Raw genomic sequence first — 21,405 nt, 5'->3', positions numbered from 1 at the left:
AAGGTTTTCAAAAGGCTCTTTTAGAGACAGTCCCACCCTTGCAAACTGGGACACAGCACAGGGCACATCCAAGGGGTAAAGCCCAGCCGCCATCTTGGGAACTGTTGACCTCCTGGCCTTCCTCCACCCACGTGTCCTCCCACATGCCACCCTCCCCTGTCAGGTCTTGCACAGTGTTTGGGGAGAGTTGGGTGCTAAAGTGACAGCACCTGGATCACATCAGATCTTTAAATGTCAGGCTAAATGTATTTCCTAGTCTTTCCCTGAGGGCTGAGAGTGGACTACTCGTACATTCATCTCCTCTCTATCTGCATGGATTTCACCCTGTAAACATTCACAGATCAGCCATTTCCAATGCCTTCCCATCTCAAATGGCGTATAAAAATGGAAGAGCTCAGCCTCGGCCAGGCTGCCAAGACATCACGAGCTGTAGGCATGTGACCCATTGTTTGGGTGTTCAAGATGATAGTAATGCTGGCTGGAATTTATTTCACATAGCCACTCTGTTGTCTCTGGCTCTGGTCCAGCCTACAGAAGGGAGGCAGAAGCTTTGAAAAATGATAATAAACAATGAGGTCACAGACCAGAACATCCCAGCCCCACTGGACCCAGCCAAACCAAAACAGTCTTAGTGGCAACAGAAGCCCCGTGGGTCACTGTGAGTCAGGGAATCATGGCTGGTAGTGCCAACCAGACTGGGACTCACAAATTGGGGGATCCACTTAAGGGTCATGGCTTAGAATTGAATCTCAACACCAGTCTCAGACTGCCTGCTATCCTAGGTTCTAATCTCTAGCACCTCAAGCAGTGCCCAGCACACAGCAGGTGGTCAATAACCCCAACTGCCTTCCCTGTTGGGCTGTGATTCCAGAGCCCAACACAGCACCTGGCGTATAATAGGTATTCAATAAATGTTGGTTGACTGATTTCATTCAGAGAAAATTTACTGGATGGACAGATGCATGGAAGGAAGGACGAAAAGAAGGAAGAAGAAAGGAAGAGAGGGACAGGGGGAGGGAGGGAAGGAGGAAGGAAGGATGTTATTAAATCTCTGTCCAAAGCTAACAAGTCAAGGAGTTGGACTCAGGTCCTCACAGGGCAATCCCTTCAGCTATCGGACATTTACACTAAATGTTATAAAGTCCTCCCACTGATGGAGCCCAAATCTGCCATGTTGTAACTCGCTCTTGGCAGTTCTAGTTTTTTCATCTATGTCTTCCTGGATCTTTCTAGAGCATCCTTCCCAAAAGGAATCAGACCTTCCCTCCTGCATTCTCTTTCTGTTAGCATTGGAAAACTAGCAAGAAACCACATAAGGTTTTAGCCGCAGAATCACAAGAAGGGAGGATTTTAAGAAATCAACAAGTCTTTGTTTCCTCGTAGAATTTGTCTGTTCTGGTTCCCCAGGCAGCTGTGGAATGATTTCTTTGGAAAGACCTAGGTCTGCCAAGCTTGTTCCTGACACCAAGAGCAAACTTCCCTATACCAAGATAGTGGCCACAGAGCACTGAAGCCCATGGACATTTTGATGACTTCATAAGGTATCAATTAGCTTGACTGACCTACATTTCCCAGAATGCTCATTTTTACACATTTTCAGTGGGGTTGGTTATATTGTTTTCCCCAGTTCAGATATTTGAATGGATTCTCCAGACTCCACAGAGTATACTTACGTTAAGACTTTTATTTAAAGATGAAAGATCCAATGGAGGGAGAGAAAGAGAATGCAAGGGAACAGGGTCGTTTCTGAGAGACAAAATTTGTGCATCGGGGCCCAACATTTGTCCACACAGGCCACACTGAATCTCTGGATTGAAGGGCCAAGATCTGTGTGAGGAACCTTGGCTTTAGGAGAACTCACTGAAAAGAGCCAGGTGGCTTTTTTTTTCTTTGACAGGAAAGTAGGATTTATGGGTGGGCATGAGTAAGGAGGGGACACAGCCAACCAAGTGGCTCTTTAAGTCATCCAGCCAGGCTTCTCAAACTGGGGAGGCCATTGCAAACCGCTGGTAAAGAAGATAACCCTGCGCTTGTCGGGAGAGGTTCAGACCTCACACAGCATACCACACATCCCATTGCCTTTATCTCGGTCATACGTCAAAAGTCAGACATTCAGGCATCCCCAGAAGTGAAGACAGAGCTGGTCTAGTATCTCCACAGTGGGGCACAAGAGTGATTCTTGGGAAATCTGGAAGGGCAGAAGGGAAGCAACAGACATTAATGTAGCTCATACTACATAATGTTGCTAATCTGCTGACTCACGTCATTGGTGGGAAGCGGTAGAACTTCCCCTGAATCCTCCTTCAGCTCTTCCGCTCCTGTGTCTGGGCCAGGGGTCTGCGTTTAGCTCCACACCAAAGGACCCCTGCTTCTGCAGGATACCCACACCACTTACACAGAGGCAGCAAGGATTGACACGGGTTTTAGTCCATCAGTGTGGGGTTCCATCTCACACTGGGGTTCCAGCTTGGTCTTGATTTCCGCCACTTTGCATCTATCTTTCCTTCGTAGCTGCCTGTCTTGTGGACTTCAGGCTTCAGCATCAGATGTGAAGACAACAGCTTTGCAGAGACCGCTTGCCAGCTCCCAAGATTACGTGAGATCATATCTCTGTAACAAGTCATAGATCTCCCATTTATGTCTCTTGGTGGATCTGTTTCCCTGGCTGACTCCTGACCCCTGGCTGACAGGTGCTCTGCATTTCCCTGGGAGCACAGCCATTGGCTTCTCCCTCCCTCTGAGTTGCAGAAAATGCCAGATGGTGGCCAATTCCCTGGGCCCTGCTTCCCCACACACTACCACTCGACTTGCAAGCTCCTCTGACAATTTCTAGTCTGTGTGCAGGTGGAAGGCTGGGCAGGCAGCCCTGTTCTTAGTGATGGAGTGGGCTGACCGGCTGTGCAGATGAGCAGATGCCAGACGAATAGCCCAGGAGGCTCAGCTAATTTCTCACAGGAGGAAAAATGCCAAAACAGTGACAAGAAATCGCTGGAGAACTCCTGTAGCCACGAGGAATGGTGGTCCTTGGACTTCTAATAAACCTTGAAGCAGGAGAGTCAGGTGAGCTCACCGGACAGACACAGGGACGCCTAGCCACGTGGATGTCAGGGCAGACTTCTAGGCATCTCTTGGCACTCCCAGAAGGCTTAGCGTGCACAGGAGATGACGATCCATTTTCTCCAGCCTCATACCCAACAGGTGGGGTTTCGCGCACCTTCTACCAGAGAGATTGCAGATTGGTGGTCCGTGGGCTGAAGTTGGCCTGCCGCCATGTTTTGTTTGGCCTTCATGGTGTATTTAAAAGTTTTTAAATTCACTGCCAGCTTTTACAAATTTAGGATTTCACATTTTTAAAAATCTGAATTTCCCACTTTTCTTGAAAAACCAGAAGATTTGGCAAGTCTCGGCCTATTTTCCTGCATGGCAAAAATTGGCCATAGCTGAGGAACAGCTGTTCTTGTTAGACAGGAAGAGAAACTCTCGGGTCCTGCAGCCCCCCTCGGCCTACTGCTCTTGCTTATATTACCTGCCTGGCTTCTGGAAGCATCTGAGTTTACAAGCCCTGGTCATGCCATCTGCAGCAGATGCTTGGATCCTCTCCCCCTGTAGTAGAAACCCAGGCTGGACTTCAATCACCAGCGTCTGTACCTCTTTCTCTGAGGACTTCCTTTGGCATTCAGTACCTCTGTCTGCTCCCCAGCAGGCCCTGAGTGCCCCTCCCCAGCAGACCTCAGCTGATGGGGGGTTGGTGCATAAATACCCCAACCCCCTCTCCCTTGATTGTGATCACCCTGAGGCGTGCTCTACTGTGGCTCCCAAACAACCCCAATGATATTAAGCTCTAGGTCCCCACAGTAATAGCTGCCCTGATGACATGCTCTTCAAAGGCTGCCTTCCCTTCCCTCTCTCTCTTCCTCTCTCCCCTCCATGAATAAACTACTTGTTCAGTTTTTTTGTACAGTAACAAGACTTCGTAGGAGTGATGTTCTACAAAGTTGCTATGAATACTGAATTAGCAAATACAGAACCACTGCTCCCTGGTCTTCTGGCCAACCAATCAATACATAACCTTGTTCTATATGTTTATATTCAAAGACACCTTAATATATTTAATATATATAGTGGATTCACTAACATTGAACTCACGGCCAACAGCACTAGAACTTATGCCGGAATGAAGCTCATCTAACACATGCATTTTCCCCGTAAGGCTCATCACAGCCTTCTACGCTTACGACCCTAGACAGCACTTCAGCACTAGGCTTGGGGGCCATTTTAAACAGCAAAATCACCAACATAAAGCACAAAAAATGTGTAAACATAGCACTAGATAGAACAGGTTACTTGTTTATAATATGAGAGCTGGAACAAGGTCAGAGTGTCACCTGTGTGACCTCAGCTGGGAATGTGCACATCACATAAGTCAACATTTCTGCCACTCCGCACTCGTCCACAAATGATTGTGAAAGTGACACAAGTGTTAATTTCGAGGTTACAAATAAATTGTAGCAAGTAGGCAAATTCACACAACCAGAACGCATCAGGATGAACTATACCCCAGAGCCCGCTACTAGGGGACTCCAAATGAAGACAACATCACAGAAGTGCTTTCCTCCTCAAGTAATTCAGAGGCAACTGAAAGCCCTGGAAGAAGTATAAAACAATAGTTTCAGGAATTGTCCTTAGGTAACAGGGAGAGCATCCCTGAGAGAGGGGAAACAAATGAGGTGAGACCTGTGAGTGTGTTGCCTGGAGACCGTTTCCAGGCTACCGTGCAGGAAGGGGATCCCAGGTGGAGCAGGGTGTGTCCCTGACTTGAGATAGAACTGGGAGACTGGGGAGGCCAAGGGGGTTAGAGCATGCAAAGCAGAGGCCTGGGGAGCAGAGAGCTACACACAGAGAGCTCCGGAGATTTGCAAGGAGCCCAAGTCTTCACAGGAGCTCTGATCAGAACATCCCTGTGGGAAAACTACTCAAGGCCAGAGAAGGAACCAGCTAAAGGAGCAGAGGGAGGACTCCTCAGAGCTCACACAGGGCGGGGAATAGTCAGTGCTCCCACCGGCGAGAGTGGAAACTCGTCATTCATGGGGCATCAGGCCGAGTACTCAGAAGGTCTTGCTTCAGTAAGTGGGGGGAAATTGGCCCTTAGCTAAAGACGGCTCAAAGATCAAACCATTTGACCTTCCAGAGAAAAAGCTCAAAATATGTATAGAAATACGGACATATCCAATATCCAACAAGATAAAATTCACAGCATCTGGAATCAAAGTTAAAATGACTAGGCATGCAAAGAGCCAGTGAAAGATGACCCATAATGAGCAGCAAAATGAATAGAAACAGATCAAGAAGTGACACGGATGAGTATCTTACTCACCGAGTATTGAGAAGAGCCATGGAGACACGGAGAAAGCAGAGGGGAAGCAGACAGACAATGCCACACGTGGATGGAGGGCTTCTGATGGGAAGAGGTGGGTTGGGGAGCTCTCCCTGAATAGGCGATCTTGGAGTTGACATCAAAGTGGGGGAGTGAACCATGTGGCTGGACTTCTGGGGAAAGGGCCATCAAGCAGAAGGAAGGCCAGGTAAAGGCCCTGAGGTGGGACGAGGCTGGCAAGTTGGAGGCCAGTGTTACTGGAGAGGATGGAGGAGGGCGCTCTGCCCGAGGGCGGAGACTGTGCACCCTTAGATCTCCGAAAGCTTCCTGGAATCAAAACTCTCCATCCTATCATCCTCGTTAACCCCCAGATGTCCTTACATTCTAAACCACATCTCCCAGAACGCCTGCCTCTTAAACCTGGAAGTCATACAATTCCCATCCCCAGGACATCCTGATGTGGGATTTGGAAAATACAGTCCAATATGGCAATTCCTATGAGCTGTCCATTGGGCGCCGTGCTGGGCTGTCGAGAACAATCGTTTAGGACCCACTCTTTCACCTCTGACTCAGTGGCTTCAGGGAAAACAAATGTGAACACACACACACGCACACAGGCTGGAAGCAGCAACTGAATCCAAAGGAAAAACATTTTTTTCCCCATGAGATGTTTATGCTCACAATTTAAGATTAAAATCAAATCAGAAACAATGAGCAATTCATCCAGGAACCCTGCACTGACAGCCCTCCCCACCCCACCCCTGGTTCCTCTTCAGACATCAGGATGGTGGCATCTCATGGTGCCAGCTACCCACCCTCCATCAATCCGGTCCGCCTGATGTCCGAGGCCTCTGAGCTCGCTGGCTCCCCTCGTCTCTCCCGTCTCCATCACTCCCTCCAGGATCTTCAGGCACCATCTATGTGCTGCTGGCGTCTGGCTGTTTATCTTCAGGCCAGACCTGTCCTCTGACCTCCAGCTATCATATATCCCCAGCATCCATATATCCAGCTGCCCACCCTTCCCCTCCCCTTGGCTGTTGAAACGCCATCTCCAACTATGCGTGTCCCCAACGGAACCACTGCTTTCACTGCCCTCTCCATGCTCCCAGCCTTCCCCATCTCCCTTGACGGCAACTTGATTCTTCCAACTGCTCAGACCAAAAACTTGTAATCATCCTTGACTCATCTTTCTCTCACACTGGACGTTAATTCACCAACCAATCGTATAGGTTCTTCCTTAAAATGCGTCCAGAAGCCGAGCACTGCCCCACCTCCAATGATGCCCTTATCATGTCTCACCGCAGTAACACCTCAGTTGGTCTCCCTGCTTCTGCCCTGTTCTCCCCAACTGTCTAACCTCAGCATAGCAGCCAGAGTGGACCAGTTAACGTCCGAGTTGACTGTGTCTGTCTTCTGCTTACAACCCTCCAAGGGCTCTCATCTTACTCAGAGGAAAAGCCAAAATCCCGACCTTAGCCCCCCAAGGTCCTAAGTAATCCCCCCTCTTACCTCTCTCATTCCATTCCCACCCTGCCCACTCTGTTCCAGCCACACGGGCCCTCTGCGGGTCCTCAAAAGGCCAGGCATGCTCTTGGTCGCAAGACCTTTGTACTTGCTGTGCTCTCTGCCCCAAATGCTCACCCCACTAAGCTGCCCAGGCCTCCTCGTTCACAAATGCTTCTGAGAGCCCTTCCCTCGCTCAGTGTCAATTGCCAACCCCAGCCCCTGTTCCCCAGCCCCTTTCCCTGCTTTATTTTTCTCCTTAGCCCTTATCACTGTCTCTCCCACTGTATATTTTATTTTTTTATTATTATTTTAAAAAATATTTATTTATTTATTTGGTTGTACCAAGTGCTAGCTGCGGCAGGCAGGCTCCTTAGTTGTGGCTTTTAGGCTCCTTAGTTGAGGCATGGATGTGGGATCTAGTTCCCTGACCAGGGATCGAACCCAAGCACCCTGCATTGGGAGTGTGGCGTCTTAACCATTGCGCCGCCAGGGAAGTGCCTCCCACTGTATATTTTAATTATGTCTGTCTGTCTTTCCCACTAGAATGTAAGTTCCACGAGGTGCACATTTTGCTGTTTTATTCGTTGCTATACCCCCAGTCTCCGGGATAGTTTTGGCACATGGTGGGTGCTCATCAATATGCATTGGTTGAATGAAGGACATTTACAACTGAAGGAGCATGCCCCTCTTCTTCTGACTCCCCACCCCCCACCCCCAGCCTGCTCAGAGGCCAGCGCAGAGCAGGCATTCAGGTGCTGTTGTGGGCAGGAGGGGCTTGTGACAAAAGCATCCCCCGCTCCACTCCTTTTCAGAAGGTTGAGGACGGTGGTCCTCAGACCTGTCGGAGGCTGAGTGTGCAAATAGGCAGCGAGCTCCCTGCATTTCCATCCCAGGTACAGCCTTCCGGAAATTAGGAGGGCATATTCTTTCCCGCCCCTTTGGGTGGGGAAAGAAGCCTTCCTGTGAAGGAGATTCGAATCAGAACTCCTAGGGTGTTCCTGTTGGGTTTGGTCCTAGCGGTGACGGCGTTTGTTTTCCCCGGAGTCGGGTTCCTCCGGTTGCACAAAGCCTGGGAATAGTGAGGGCATTAGGACCATGAGCGAGGCGCACGCCTGCGGCGTCTGGCAGAGCTTCTCGGGCCGGCTGCGCGGGGAGCAATGTGTGAAAGGAAATTAGCCTGCTGCCGACTTCACATCTGTTGAGCTGACCCGACTTGCAGGGTCCAAAAGAGGACGGCTGTCAGCTTTGCCAGACTGAGGACCCACCGGCTACCCCCAGACATCTCATAGCAGCCTGACAATTCGTGCAAGGGGGGGGGGGGGGAAGCGAAACACGTGGGACTAGGACCCCTGAGCAGAAAGGAAACATTATTTTTCCCAAAGAGGAAAAGGGCATCAAAAGGTGGGGGTGGAGGGAGGCGCAAACAGTTCAGTCTGAAGTCCCTGTGAACGGGCTTTTGGAAGGCAATTAAAGACGTCCGCTCAGAGGGGACCTGGGCTGGGACTTGGGTCCGTGGCTTTCTTATTGTAAGTGGAAGCCGGTCTTACACACGCTGCTGGCAAATGTCAGCGGGGGAAAAAAGGAGCAGGTTAAGTGACCGGCAGAAAAACCTTCCAGGTGGACCCAGGACGCCAGGTTCTGCTGCCAGCTTGGAGGAACCCGGAGCAGGAGGAAACAGTGAATTTGAACATGACCTGTTGCGTTTGGCAAGTTCCAGCCACATGCTGGTAAGGAAGCGATGCAGGCGTGGACCTTGCAGGCTGCAATTCCTGCTGCTGGGATGTGTGTTGCTGATGCTGGCCGTGCTGCACCCTCCCCTGCCTGCCCTGCCCCAGGCTGTCCCAGCTCAGGTCGCCAAGCACGACCCCGAAGCCGGGTACCGCCTGGACTTTGGGGAATCCCAGGAGTGGGTGCTGGAGTCCAAGGACGAGGACCAAGAGTACGGCCCTCTGGAGGGTCTGCCGCCCTTCATCTCACTGCGGGAGGATCAGCTCCTGGTGGCTGTGGCCTCTCCCAGGGCGAGAGGGAACCAGAGCCAGGGCAAGAGAGGTGGCAGCTACCAGCTCATCAAGCGGCTGAGCAGGAGGCCGGACGAGGACGCCCCCGAGAGGGACTGGGCGGCCGAGGAGGAGGACGCGGGGGCATCTGAAGAAGAGGCGCTGACCTCGCTCAGCCTGGAGGAGGCGCTCAGTGCCCGCATCCCCCTGCAGAGGGCGCTGCCGGAGGTACGGCATCCACTGTAAGTAGGCCCTTGCTTCTCCTTTCCCCGTTCCTGGAGGGCAACCAGCATACTCAGGGATGCAGACTTTCTGCATTCTGCTTCCACTGCCTCAGGGCAGCGCTTCTCCACGTGTGGTCCCTGGACCAGCGGTGGCATCCCCTGAGGACGTGCTAGAGATGCAGAGGCAGAAACCCTGGGTGGGGTCCAGCGATCTGTCTTTAACCAGCCCTCCAGGGGAGAACCACCGTCCTAGAGACAGAAAAGGAGGAACCCCTCCTTGTCCCTCCTCTTCCCGTCCTGGGTTCTAGTCCTTCTGTCTCTGTGGATTGTCAAACAGCTTTATCTCTATAACCCAGAGGGGCCTAGGGTGGATGTTCTCCAAGACGCTTCCAGTTCCAGCACATTTTAATAGTATGATTGTTGGGTTTACTTTTATTTTGGATGAAGGTAACAATTGCAGCTAACCTTTATGTGGCTCTTGCCATGTGCCTGACTTTAATCAAAGAGCTTTTCATGTATTGACTCAAAAATCCTTACAACTTATAAGGATGGGTGCTAGCACTACGATCATGCCTATTTTATGCGTATGAAAATGACGCACAGAGAAGCCAAGTGACTTACCCACAGTCACACAGCTAGTAGGTGCCAAAGCAGGGATTTGCTCCAAATTGCCTGAGCCCCCCACTCTACGCCCCCTTCCTTAGTCGGTGAAACTAAGGGGACAGGTCCAGGACCCAGGATCTAGAACACTGCACTCATGCAGCCTGACCTGGCAGGGTGCCCCCGCCCAGGCAAGCTGGGAAGTAGGATGACATACAGGCTGTGCCCAGGGAAACGGTGGGCTCGTCCTGGACCCCCTGCCCTCCCCACCATTACCATGGGGGGTGCAGAGGAGGGGTCTGGTTACCAGCATCCAGGAGCAGGGCAGCTGGGTAGTTGGGTGACTAGGTCCCTTCCCTATAAGCACTGCTTTTCCCAGAGCCCAGAGTTTCCCGGGAAGCAAACCCATCCTCCAGCCCTCTGGGCGGGAGGATTGGAGTGAAGCAGCAGTTGGGAGCCGGACCACTTACTTCTCAGATCCCTGATGGGGCTCCTCTGAGCCTGGCCACTCAGCCACTCGCCCTCAGGGGCGTGCAGATGCAGTCGCCTGGAGGGTGAAGCCTCCTTAGACTGTGTACCTCAGAGTCTCACCCATGTCACCAAAGCCCCAGCCCTGATGCTCCGACTCCAGGTCTTGGCTGCAACAGCTCTTTTCAGGCAACTCCCAGACCCATCCAGGCCCCGCCCCCTCATCACAGGTTTGTGCTCTCTGCAGCCTTAATTCGTAACACTCATGACAACCGAAGCTAAATGGTCATTGATGTATCCGTTTATTCGGTGCCTGCTTCCCTTGCCATGCAGTGAACCTGTAGTCCCAGCACACAGTAAAGAAACAATTGCTGAATGAATCAATATATCGTTTTCCAATTCTTTTGATACATCTTTTCATTGGCCTGGAGCAAGGACGTTTTACCAACCAGACACACGGCCTCGATCAAGAGTCTCTGGCTCCCAAAGCTGTGAGTGTGTGTGTCTCTGTGTGTCCGCATCGTGCAAGTGTGGCTGCATTGTGTTGTGCGTGTGTCAAATGGATGCTGTGCATGTGTGTTGTGTGTAGTGTGTTAGTGGTGCCCGTGTGCCTGGTGCCTGTGTATGCTGTGATGTGATGTGCACGGGTGCAAGCTGTGTGGTGTCTTGTCATGTGTGCATGTGTGTTGTTGCTGTGTCAATGTTCATGCGTGTATGCATCGTGATTGCGTGACACGTGCACGTATCATGTATGTGGTGCACATGGCATTGTGCCTGTGTGTGTTGTTATGTGGTGCTTGGGCTGTATGTTTTTGTGGTACGTGTGTCATGACTGTGTGCACATGTGTGATATGTATGGTGTGCTTGTGTGTGTTGTGTGTTTTCCCATGCGTTGTGTAAGTGGTGTGAAGGGCACGGGTGTATTGTGTGTGTGTGGTTCATGTGTGTATGCTGTGCACGTGGCGTGATGGGCACCCCTACTGTGCTTGTGTGCCTGTGTGTGTGCTGTGATGTACGGCTTGTTCGGCGTGTTTGTGTGGTCTGCGTACATGCGTATTTGTTGTGAGTGTGCTGCACATGTGCATTGCGTGGTGTGTGCTCCTTGTGTTATAAATGTGTTGTGCAAGCGGCGCGTGTGTACTTTTGCAAGTGTGTTGTCTGTGTTGTGCTTGTGGTGTGAAGTGCATGGGTGAGTGTTGTGCATGTGTGGGTACACTGTGTCATGCGTGTGATGTGCACGTGTGTATGTGCATGTGTGCACCACTTCTGTGTGTGCTTCTTCCAGCCAGAGTGACCAACTAGTTTCAGTTTGCCTGGACTTTCCCATCGCAGTAACCCCTCCGTCCCAGGCTAACCAGGCCGGTAGGTCTCCCCGCCCACAGCTTGGTTCTGTCCGGCAGGATGTGGCGCCCTCTTCTGGCCGCAGCCTGTCCCTGCAGCCTGTGCGCCCGACCTGAGATCCCAGACTCCCCTCCCCCAGAAGCGCACAGGCACTGGCGCCGCCCCTTCCTGGCAGGCTCCAGGATGCACAAGGGATTCTCTGCAAAGTAAGGCCACAACCCTCCCTCCAGGGTGCCAGGACTCTCCTTCTCCCATCACTCTATTTATTAAATTTTTTTTTTTATTGGAGCATAATTGCTTTACAATGTTGTGTTAGTTTCTGCTGTACAGAAATCCGCTATATGTATACATACATCCCCTCCCTCTTGGACCTCCCTCCCCCCCACCCCACCCATCTAGGTCATCACAGAGCACAGAGCTGAGCTTCCTGTGCTTTATAGCATGTTCCTGCTAGCTGTCTATTTTATGCATGGTAGTGTATATATTTCAATCCTTATCTCCCAATTCATCCCACCCTCCCCTTCCCCACCCCCACCCCCGCCCTCCGTGTCCACATGTCCGTCCTCCACTTCTCCGTCTCTATTCCTGTCCTGCAAATAGGTTCATCTGTACCATTTTTCTAGATTTAAAACTGGGCCCAAATACAACCCATAAAAGAACAGCCATTTCTCAAGCACCTACCCTTTGTGTCTGAGGACACTCTTTATGCCCAGCAGATTGCATAGAGCCTGTTTCTCAAATTTCAACATGTATGCAAATCGCCCCAGGCATCTTGTGAAAATGCAGAGTATGTTGGTAGTTGGCCAGGGGTGCAGCCCCAGATGCGACATTTCTATCAGGTCCCCCAGCACTGATGGTCCAGAGACCACAGTTTTGAGCAGCAAGGGACTACATCATTGGTTCCCAAACGTATGTGCATGTTAGATTCCTGCAGATTGTTTGTTTAAAATGTAGATTTTTCAGGGTTTCCCTGGTGGCGCAGTGGTTGAGAGCCCGCCTGCCGATGCAGAGAACACGGGTTTGTGCCCCAGTCTGGGAAGGTCCCACATGCCGCGGAGCAGCTAGGCCTGTGAGCCATGGCCGCTGAGCCTGCGCGTCCGGAGACTGTGCTCCGCAGTGGGAGAGGCCACAGCAGTGAGAGGCCCGCGTACCGCAAAAAAAACAAAAAAAAATGTAGATTTTTCAGACTCCATCGCTAGAGACTATCGGTGGCTCTGAGTTGGAACCCAGCGATCTGAATTTTTACAAGCTGATACTAGACAGGATGGTGAGTGGAGAGGTAGTAGGGTTCTGGAAGTTTCCATGGAGGAGGTAGTTCTGGGATTGGAGAATAGAGAAGAGAGGCAGAAAGAAACACAGTCCCCTTCATGGCCCAGGGTTTTACACTTAAATGCAAATGTCAGGTCAGCCGTAGCTGGCTGCACGCTACCTGCCTGTGCCAACTTATAACTTGTGTTTACCGTTTGGCCCACGTTTCCCTGGTTTATATGCCCGCAACTGTGACTAAATCATACGCCCGTAGAACAGTGGACCTGGGGTTGAATTCTGGACACCAACCCTTACTGTGTGACCTTGTGTAATCATTCAACCTCTCTGAGCCTCGGTTTCTCCAACTGTAAAATGGCGATGATAATAACACCCTTGCGTAGGGTTGTGGATCAAATGAGATGAAGTGTGTGCTGATTCCCCCCCCAACCCCCCCCCCCCCGCCAGTGTTCAAGTCCAAACAGACGATGCCCTTATTGTATTCTCTAGCATAGGCCCTAGGAGTGAGTTGTAAAGACGGAGGAAGATTGGAGCGGGCAGCTGTGGGCCTCACACCACTGTCCTTTCTCTGACCCATGGGTTATTTTCTGCCCCTCCAGCTGCTAAGTCATCACAAATTTGGCAGCACATCAGAATCACCTGGGAAGTCATAAGAAGGACTCCTGGGCAGGTCCCACTTTCAGGGATTCTTATTTAGTTGGTCTGGGGTGAGGCCTGGGTGTCCCCTGGTAGTTCCAACATGCAGCCAGGGCTGAGAACCAGGGCTGCGAGGCACCAGGCACTCCCCCGCCTGGGAGAGGGAGTGGGGGGAGGTAGGAAGGAGCATCTCCTCCTCTGCTCACCCCGCCCCCCTCCTGCCCCAGAGGCCCCTTTGGCAGGAGCTTTGCTGTCAAGCAGGAGGGGTGCTGCAGGCCACAGGGTCAGGTCAGTTCCTGGTGGGCAGCGAGACACCCCAGGATGACTTTGGCACCTGGGCTGCAAAAGAGAGGAGAGGCAGCTGACAGGGCATCACCAGTAAATCTGGGGGAGCGGGCATGCCCCTTGGGGAGGGGTTAGTAGCCTGGGGCAGAGACTGGGGGCTGGAGCCCAGCGCATCCCCCACCCCGGCAACAAGAGAGGGAAAACAACCCAGTGTGTGTGGGACTTGGCCAGCCAGGTGTCGAAGGGAACCCACAAGCACCAAGCCCCCGAGGCCAGCGTAGCCACGGCCGGGAGCGGTGCCTCCCTGGACCTCCACCCTGGATCCGGCCCCCACAGTGGGGTTGTGGTGTAGACAGAGCTGAGTGTGACTCTTTGAGATCGAATGCACTTATGGTGCCCAGTGCAGTGGGGTCTTGTCTTGTGCTTCGGGCCAGCCTCGGGGGTTAGATCAGAAGTGATCCACCTGCATCTAATCTTTTTTTAATTACTGGGGAAAGCTGGTGTTATTTACTGCAGTGCCACTCAAAGTGTGGGCCTCAGACCTGCAGCATCAGAAATGCAGAGTCTCAGGCCCACTCAGACCTACTGCTTGAGAAACTCTGTTTTTAACAAGATCCGCAGGTGGTTTATGCTCGTGTTAAAGTTTGAGTAAGCTGATGAGGGTTCACAGCCCTGCCTGCATGTGAGCGTTTTGTGAATCATCACGGCCAGGCTCCCCACCCGCAGACCAACCGAGCAAAATACAACTGACCGGGACTCGCTCTCTAAGTGATTCTTGTGTGCAGCTAGGCGGGGAGCTACTGATCTAGGTCCTCTTAGGTGAAAAGGAACAGAGACACTCATGTGACTGCAGGTGGCAGGGTTGCTTCGAGTCTTCCCAGGGAAGTAAGGAGCAGGGACTGCCCAGGGAAGACTGCAGGCAGTGCAGGAAGGGGACTCACGGGTCACAGTGCTTCTGGGATTGTGCCTTCCTGACGTCCTCTGGCAGCTGGAGGCCCGGCACTCACTCCTGTTGCAACTTCCCTGCTGATGTCTTGTCCTCTACTCAAGCTGTCGTCTAGCACCCACCTGTATCAGCATCACCCGGGAGCTTGCTCACGAGAGATGCAGACTCTCAGGCCCCACCCCAGACCTCCTGGACCCCAAATCTGCATTTGTGGAGATGCCGGGTGATGTGGGTACCTGTTAATATCTGAGAAGCGCTGGGCTACCTCTTGGCTTCTGCTGCCTCATCGTTGGCTTACTGCCCATTCTGTGACCTGCTACCAGCTGCTGACCCTCGCCGTGTGTCTGAATATCACCTTGAGACCAAGGATCGGTCTGGGGCAGCTGGCCATTCTTGGGGCAGCTGTCCCTGTTAGGCGGAGCTCTTGCACCAGGAGCCTTCAGTGTTCAGACCAGAGACTCCTAGTCGGTACCCATCTTTAGTCCAGGACTAGGGAGCCAGGATCAGAGCAAAGCCAAGGGTGCCTGGAGCCCCGCAGAAGGAGGCTGGGAGAATTCAGAGGACTCCCACAAAGGGAAGGGGATTGCACGCACCTTGTGTGACTTGTCTCCACTGTGGCGAGTGACAGCCTCAGCCTCACCTACAGGCTCCAGCCCTTCCACATTTCTCGCTCATCTGTAAGCTCCTTTGTCCATCCTTCTAAGGCACTGTCTGCAGGCTGTATCTCCAGCCGCTCTATCCCCAGGTCTGGCCTGGAAATTGGTGTCCCCAAGATGAGCTCTACCAATTAGAGACACAATGGGCTGAACCTCGGGGTTTTCCCAGAATGCAAGAAATTGGTATTATTGTCCTGTGTCTATAGACAGCCAGCCTATACACCCTTTGAAAGCAAGAACAGTGTCCACCTTCATTCATTGAATAATTATTTGTTTAGCGACTATTGGAAGTGAGAAGGTGAGCAAGCCCCAGCCCCACCCCCAAAGAGCTCAGGGTACACTGAGGGATGCAGCTGTTACATCACTGGGCTCAGGGCTGAGACAGGGAAGCCCATCTCAGTGGGGGGGCCTCTGCTGATTTGGTAGGAGCAGGGGGTCAGTCACTCCAAACCAGCTTTAGAAAACCCGGCAGAAACCTTTGTACTCTGGCCAGGCAAGGGAAGGGCAGGAGAGGGTTTGTGTCACAGCCAGGCCATCTGGTGCACTGCCGTGACTCATTCTCTTCAGAATCAGCCTCCAAATTCATGTTCTGAGTTCACGGGGGACCCTGGAACTGCATGAAGTGAGGGCGTGCATCTTTGTGTAAACACAGACGCAGGCTCTCCTGATCTTGGAGTGTGAAGACATAAAGTTTGCACTCATTGAGCGGCTCTCCTGGGCCTGAATGATCCCTTTTAATCCAGGCAGCAGCCGTGGGCTGGAGAAAGGTCTCAGGCTCCCTGTGCTGGCTAATTAAGGGATATAAATAAATAACAGAGCCAAGATTCAAAGCCACATTGATTTGAGTCCAAAGCCCTGGGTCTTTCCTTCCCCACCTGCTGCCACTCAGAAGATGGACAAATGAGGTCAGGGTGGGCTTTTGGATACTTGTGTGATGTGTACAAACTGGGACAGTAAAATATTCACCAGGTATATGGTTGAAGGACAAAGAAAATGCCTCCATTATTTAATAATGAAAACAAGGATTTCTTCTTGGATCGCTTCATGAGTACCTGGTGACATTTGGACACTGCTTCGCAATGCACAAGAGCTGTTTCTCTGCCCTGCCTCATTCACGCCCCCCAGCAAAGCCGTGGCACAGACAGAGCAGGAAAAACATCCCCACTTGACAGAAAGAACCCAGGTCGCCAGGGGAGGGAAGCGACTTGCCCAGGGCCCCTGTGTGGACCACTTACCTTTTGCTCTCTTCTTTGTTTACCTACGTACTTTATTCCCTCAAAGGATTTGAAGATACATTATGAAATACAAAATTGCTATTAATATCATGTTTAGTCAAGATAAAGGGAAGCACACTTTAGAAAATCTTTCCTTCCTTTCCTGGTACAGGCCAAGCCCCTTCCCACCTCCAGGCCTTAGCAGAGGCTGTGACCTCTGCCAAGAACACCTCTCCCCTCTCAGTTGTTGAATAATTCTTCGGTTTTCTGTTTAATAGGATATAAACTCCATGATATCAGAGACTATCTGAGTTTGGGTTCCCCCAAAGCAGACCCTGAGGATAAAGAGTTGTTTTGCAGGTGATGCCTGGGAGCCCTGGTAGGGAGCAGCCAATGAAAAGTGGGTTTGCAGGCAGTTACCTCTGCAGGCAGCTAGAGCTCAGCCCTGGGGAGAACCTGGGAGACAGCATCTCGTTGTTACCCACCCCCACCCTTAGGGTCTGGGTTGCTGGATATTAATACACCAACTCATTTTAGTCACTGACTGAGGGCAGCTCCCAGGGGTGGAGGGAGGTTACTCTCCACCTTTTCAGGCAGCTGGTGCTTAAGGAGAGCATCTCTGGCAGTCAGAGAAAACGCTCGGGCAATTGGAAGTCAGGTTGTGCTGTATTATATGATATCCCCGAGGGGATATGGGCAGGGCACCACAGATTCTGCTTCAAGGATTTTATCTACTTAATTCATCTTCCAGTCCTCACACATAGTAGGTTGTCAGTCAATATCAGTTAAATGACTGGATGGAGAGATGGGAGATCAAGATCAAAGAGAAAATTAGAATGAAAATAAGCAACCAATGACTAAATATCCTAATTCCTTACTCTGAGCTTCCTGGCAGCCAAAGTGAAAAAGGAAACTCAATAAGTATCATGATCCTTGTTGCTCAGGAACAGGAAACACGCCAGGTCCTCAGAGGAGGAAAAGCTTTTCCTGGCACTTCTATCTGCCAGGAATTTCCCCCTAAAGTTGCATGGAGGGGATAGAAAGTGCTGGAGGAGACAATTCCCCTCCACAGGTGTTACAGAGACTGTAATGCCAACCAGGTGTCCTGAAATGCCTTCATGTACTGTTCTCTGATCAAAGCTGAGAGCATGGTGTCAAGCAGAACTCCACAGAAGCAAATTTCTAAGGCAGCCAAGACAGTGGGATCAAAGTAAATTGCTTTCTGAGGACTTTACTGAATCAGTGTAGACAGTCCAGAGCTTGTGATGAAACCAATGGATTGCATGTTCTTCAAATAACGCCCCCCCCATCACAGTCAGTGTGATCTGGACATCAGAACCCAAGCCTTATGACTCTGAATCCAGAACATTCTATTAGCACTTCAGTCCAAGATGGGGATATGTATATACTGGTCAAGAGCACAAGGTTTAGAGTCACACTGACCATCAGCAACTTGCTGTGCAACTTTAAACAAGTCACTTAAGCTCTCTGGACTCTAATTTCCTCATCTTTAAGATGGGACAGTGTATCCATTATCTAGTGCTGCATACACACGACCTCAAAATTTAGTGGCTTAAAAATTGGACGTCATAAAATTTTTAATTTTGTGCTTGAAGAAAGTGAAGACACAATCCCAGAAATGGTAGAAAATATTTGCAAATCATATATCTGATTAGGGATTTATATCAGAATATATAAAGAACCCTTACAATAACAATAAAAAGATATCCAACTTAAAAATAGGCAAAGGATTAGAATAGACATTTCTCCAAAGAATACATAGAAAATAGCCAAAAAGCACATGAAATGATCCTCAAATCATTAGTCAGTAGGGAAATGCAAATCAAAATCACAGTGAGGTACCATTTCACCCACACTGGAATGGCTAAAGAAAAACCCAGACAATAACAAGTGTTGACAGGGATGTGAAGAAGTTGTTGGTGGAACGTAGAATGGTGCAGCTGCTTTGGAAGACAGTTTGGCAGTTCCTCAAAATATTAAACACAGATTTACCACATGACTCAGCAATGCCAGTCCTAGCTCTATACCCAAGACAACTGAAAACATATGTTCACACAAAAACTTATACATGAATGTTCACAGCAGCATTACTCATAATAGCCAAAACTGGAAATACTCAAATGTCCGTCAACTGATGAACGGATAAATAAAAATACAGTCTATTCAAACAATGGAACATTATTCATCAGTAAAAAGGAATAAAGTACTGATACATGCTTCAACACGATGAACCTTGAAAACATTATATTAAATGAAAGAAGCCAGACACAAAAGGCTGCATGTTATGTGATTCTATTTATATGAAGTTTATAATCTTTAAGTAGTCCTCTAAAATAACTCTACTTCTTATCCTCATTTTACAGATGAAGAAACTGAGGCCTAGAGAGGTATTCAGGCCTTTGGGAGGCTTGCAAGAAATAATAATAACTAGCATGTATTGAACTGTTACTTATGAGTAAGGCACTGCTCTAAGTACTTTGTATGAATTAACTCATTTGATCCTTCCAACAAATCCATTTCACAGATGAAAAATACTGAGGTTAAGTAAAATGCATGCTCAAAAAGGACATACTGGAATCAAAAGTATTTCGAAAAATGACAATTGATTACTACAGATGTGACTGGTTCTGCGGATCTGGAAATTGTTGAAAGGAAAGATGGTTATCAGAGAGCTTATGTCGCTTGTCCGAGTCACACAAAGACAGATCCAGGATTTGAACTCAATGCCAAAGTTTGATGACACATACGGACTCTTCCTAAGATGCCCTGAACTGTCACGGTGTTTGAGCTCTCAGGGTATTGCATGCCACACCCCCCTTCTCCACACTATGCTACCACATGGGCCCGTCTGCCCATCCCTACGAGACCCGGTGCTGCCCACAGGCTGATGACCACCGACTGCAGAAGCCCAGGCATGTATCCAGAGCCCTTCCTTCCACGGGGCTCTACACAGCCTGCCCTGCCCACAGGCTCCTGCACCTCCTCACCCCGCCCCCCAGAAACAAAAGAATCAATCCTGGTTCCTCTGAAGAGCATCTCCCTGGCCCCGAGACACAGGCCTCGCCACCCTCTGTTGCTGATACTTAGCACCGTGCTCAGACTACGGTGAGAGCACTGGCCTTCCCGCCCGAGCCCACGGCGCTCGGCCCTGAAAGACCACGGTACCGCCACGGCTATTTCCAGTTCACAGCTCCGGGCAGTTCTGCGGTTGCCTGAAGAGGTGTTCCAGCACCACCTGTTTATGTCTTGGAGGCCGTGTGAGCATCTTTCCACGGGGCAGGTGAAGGGTCCTCTCGGAGCTGGTGCCAGGACATCTGCCTCCGCGGCTCAGGGAGGTACCGCCCTTGGCCTTGGAAGAGCTTCCAGAAGCCCATTTGCCTTTCAAAGTCCTCACAGCCTATTGAGCTCATCCCAGCCTTGCCTGTCATCTCTTCACCCACCTCTCTCACCAGGAAGAGAGAACACAGTTCTATCTATGCATAAAACCTAGAAAACCCTAGTGGAGGGAGAGGAGAGGAGTCCTCTGAGATTCTCTTTGAAACCCCTGCTCCCCTGGTTTGTCCTCTTCCCTTCCCCCTCTCCTATGCACAGAAGAGTCAGGAACACAGAATTTCAAGGCTGGAAGAGCCTTCGTGATCCATCCTGCAGTGATAATACATCCTCTGATCATGGCAGCGAATACTTACACAGCGCTCAGTGCCAGCACCGTTCTTAGTGCTTCGTGAAAAAGCCATCTCATCTTCACAGCAGCCCTGCAACACAGGGGCTACTGTCACCCACCTGCAGAAACCAAGGCCCCAGGAAGCCACATTACTTGTCCAGGGTCGTTTACACAGCTAGGAAGTAGCGGGGCTCCCGCGTCCACAGCTGAATCACCTCTGCAGGGAATGTCCTGTGAGCCCAAGGAGAGAAAGTCGGTTGCCCAGGGTCCCCAGCTCTGTAGCCCGGCAGGAAGCTCCCCCGTCTCCTGACATGAGGAGAGTTAAATATTGAGTATATTACCCAGAGAAACTCAGGGAGCAGCAGGGGGGAGATTCAAATCAAAATTTGTCTGATTCCAAGTCCAAGCTCTTTTGACCACCATTCTACAAGGACACATGGGTGCACACAGACAAAGACACACAGACACACACACACAGAAGTGTTGTTTCCTGTCCACATATTCTATAGATTGGGGTGGAGAAGGGGCCAGGCCCCGGGGAAGGTATGGCTGTGTTCTGCCCTGAGGTGATGAACTTCACTCCGTCTGAATCTACACCCATGGGCATCCCATCTGCAGACCTCCTTGTCCCCAGACTCCTCTCCTGTCTGACTTGGAAAACAGCCAGCCTCCGAGCAATCGCCCAAGTAATGTTTCTGGGTTTTTCTGTACTCACTGAGTCCACTGAGGCAAGATTTCTTTTCAACAGCCATTGGAGGTCCCCATCTCTAGAACCCCTGGATCCGCCAATACGTACAACCACACAGGAAATGGAGAACACACAAAGGAAAATTGGAACCTGTTTGTTTGTGAGCAGATCTAGAGCAGTTCTGGGGGCAGAGTGGAACTTCTCGAACTCGGATAGACTGCAGGAGGAAAGCCCCACCAGGGCCTGGGGTGAGAGGAGGGGCTGCGGGGTGGGAGAAATGGAGGGTAGAGGGGGTCGAAGACCCAGCCGAGAGCGCAGCGTGCGCTGGGGCCTCTCCGTCATCGTCCCAAAACGTCATGGGAACTGGTTCCACTTTGGATGTGTTATTTGACCATCCCTGAAATCAAGCTGTAAAGGTTCATGTATAGTATAGTTCATTATTGTATTCATCTTAGGGATGCTTCTAAGGACACTGTCATCTCTTGAGGGACTTCTTTCTAAAGTCCTCAGGAATTTCTTTTA

General features: G+C 50.7%; 1 protein-coding gene across 1 annotated transcript in view; it reads left to right on the top strand.

The window, feature by feature from the left end:
- The first annotated feature begins 8,034 nt into the window (after nt 1-8,034).
- Nucleotides 8,035-21,405, top strand: part of GALNT15 (polypeptide N-acetylgalactosaminyltransferase 15) — a 37,264-nt gene continuing 23,893 nt past the window's right edge. Inside the window, exon 1 of the mRNA XM_079921249.1 lies at nt 8,035-9,119. Within this exon, the coding sequence (XP_079777375.1) occupies nt 8,443-9,119 (677 nt within the window). The 5' untranslated portion in view covers nt 8,035-8,442. The remainder of the gene's footprint in view (nt 9,120-21,405) is intronic.

Source organism: Stenella coeruleoalba (assembly GCF_951394435.1).
Source record: "Stenella coeruleoalba genome assembly, chromosome: 5".
Taxonomy (NCBI): domain Eukaryota; kingdom Metazoa; phylum Chordata; class Mammalia; order Artiodactyla; family Delphinidae; genus Stenella; species Stenella coeruleoalba.
Note: the sequence above shows the minus strand (reverse complement) of the source record. Positions and strands in the feature narration are given on the sequence as shown.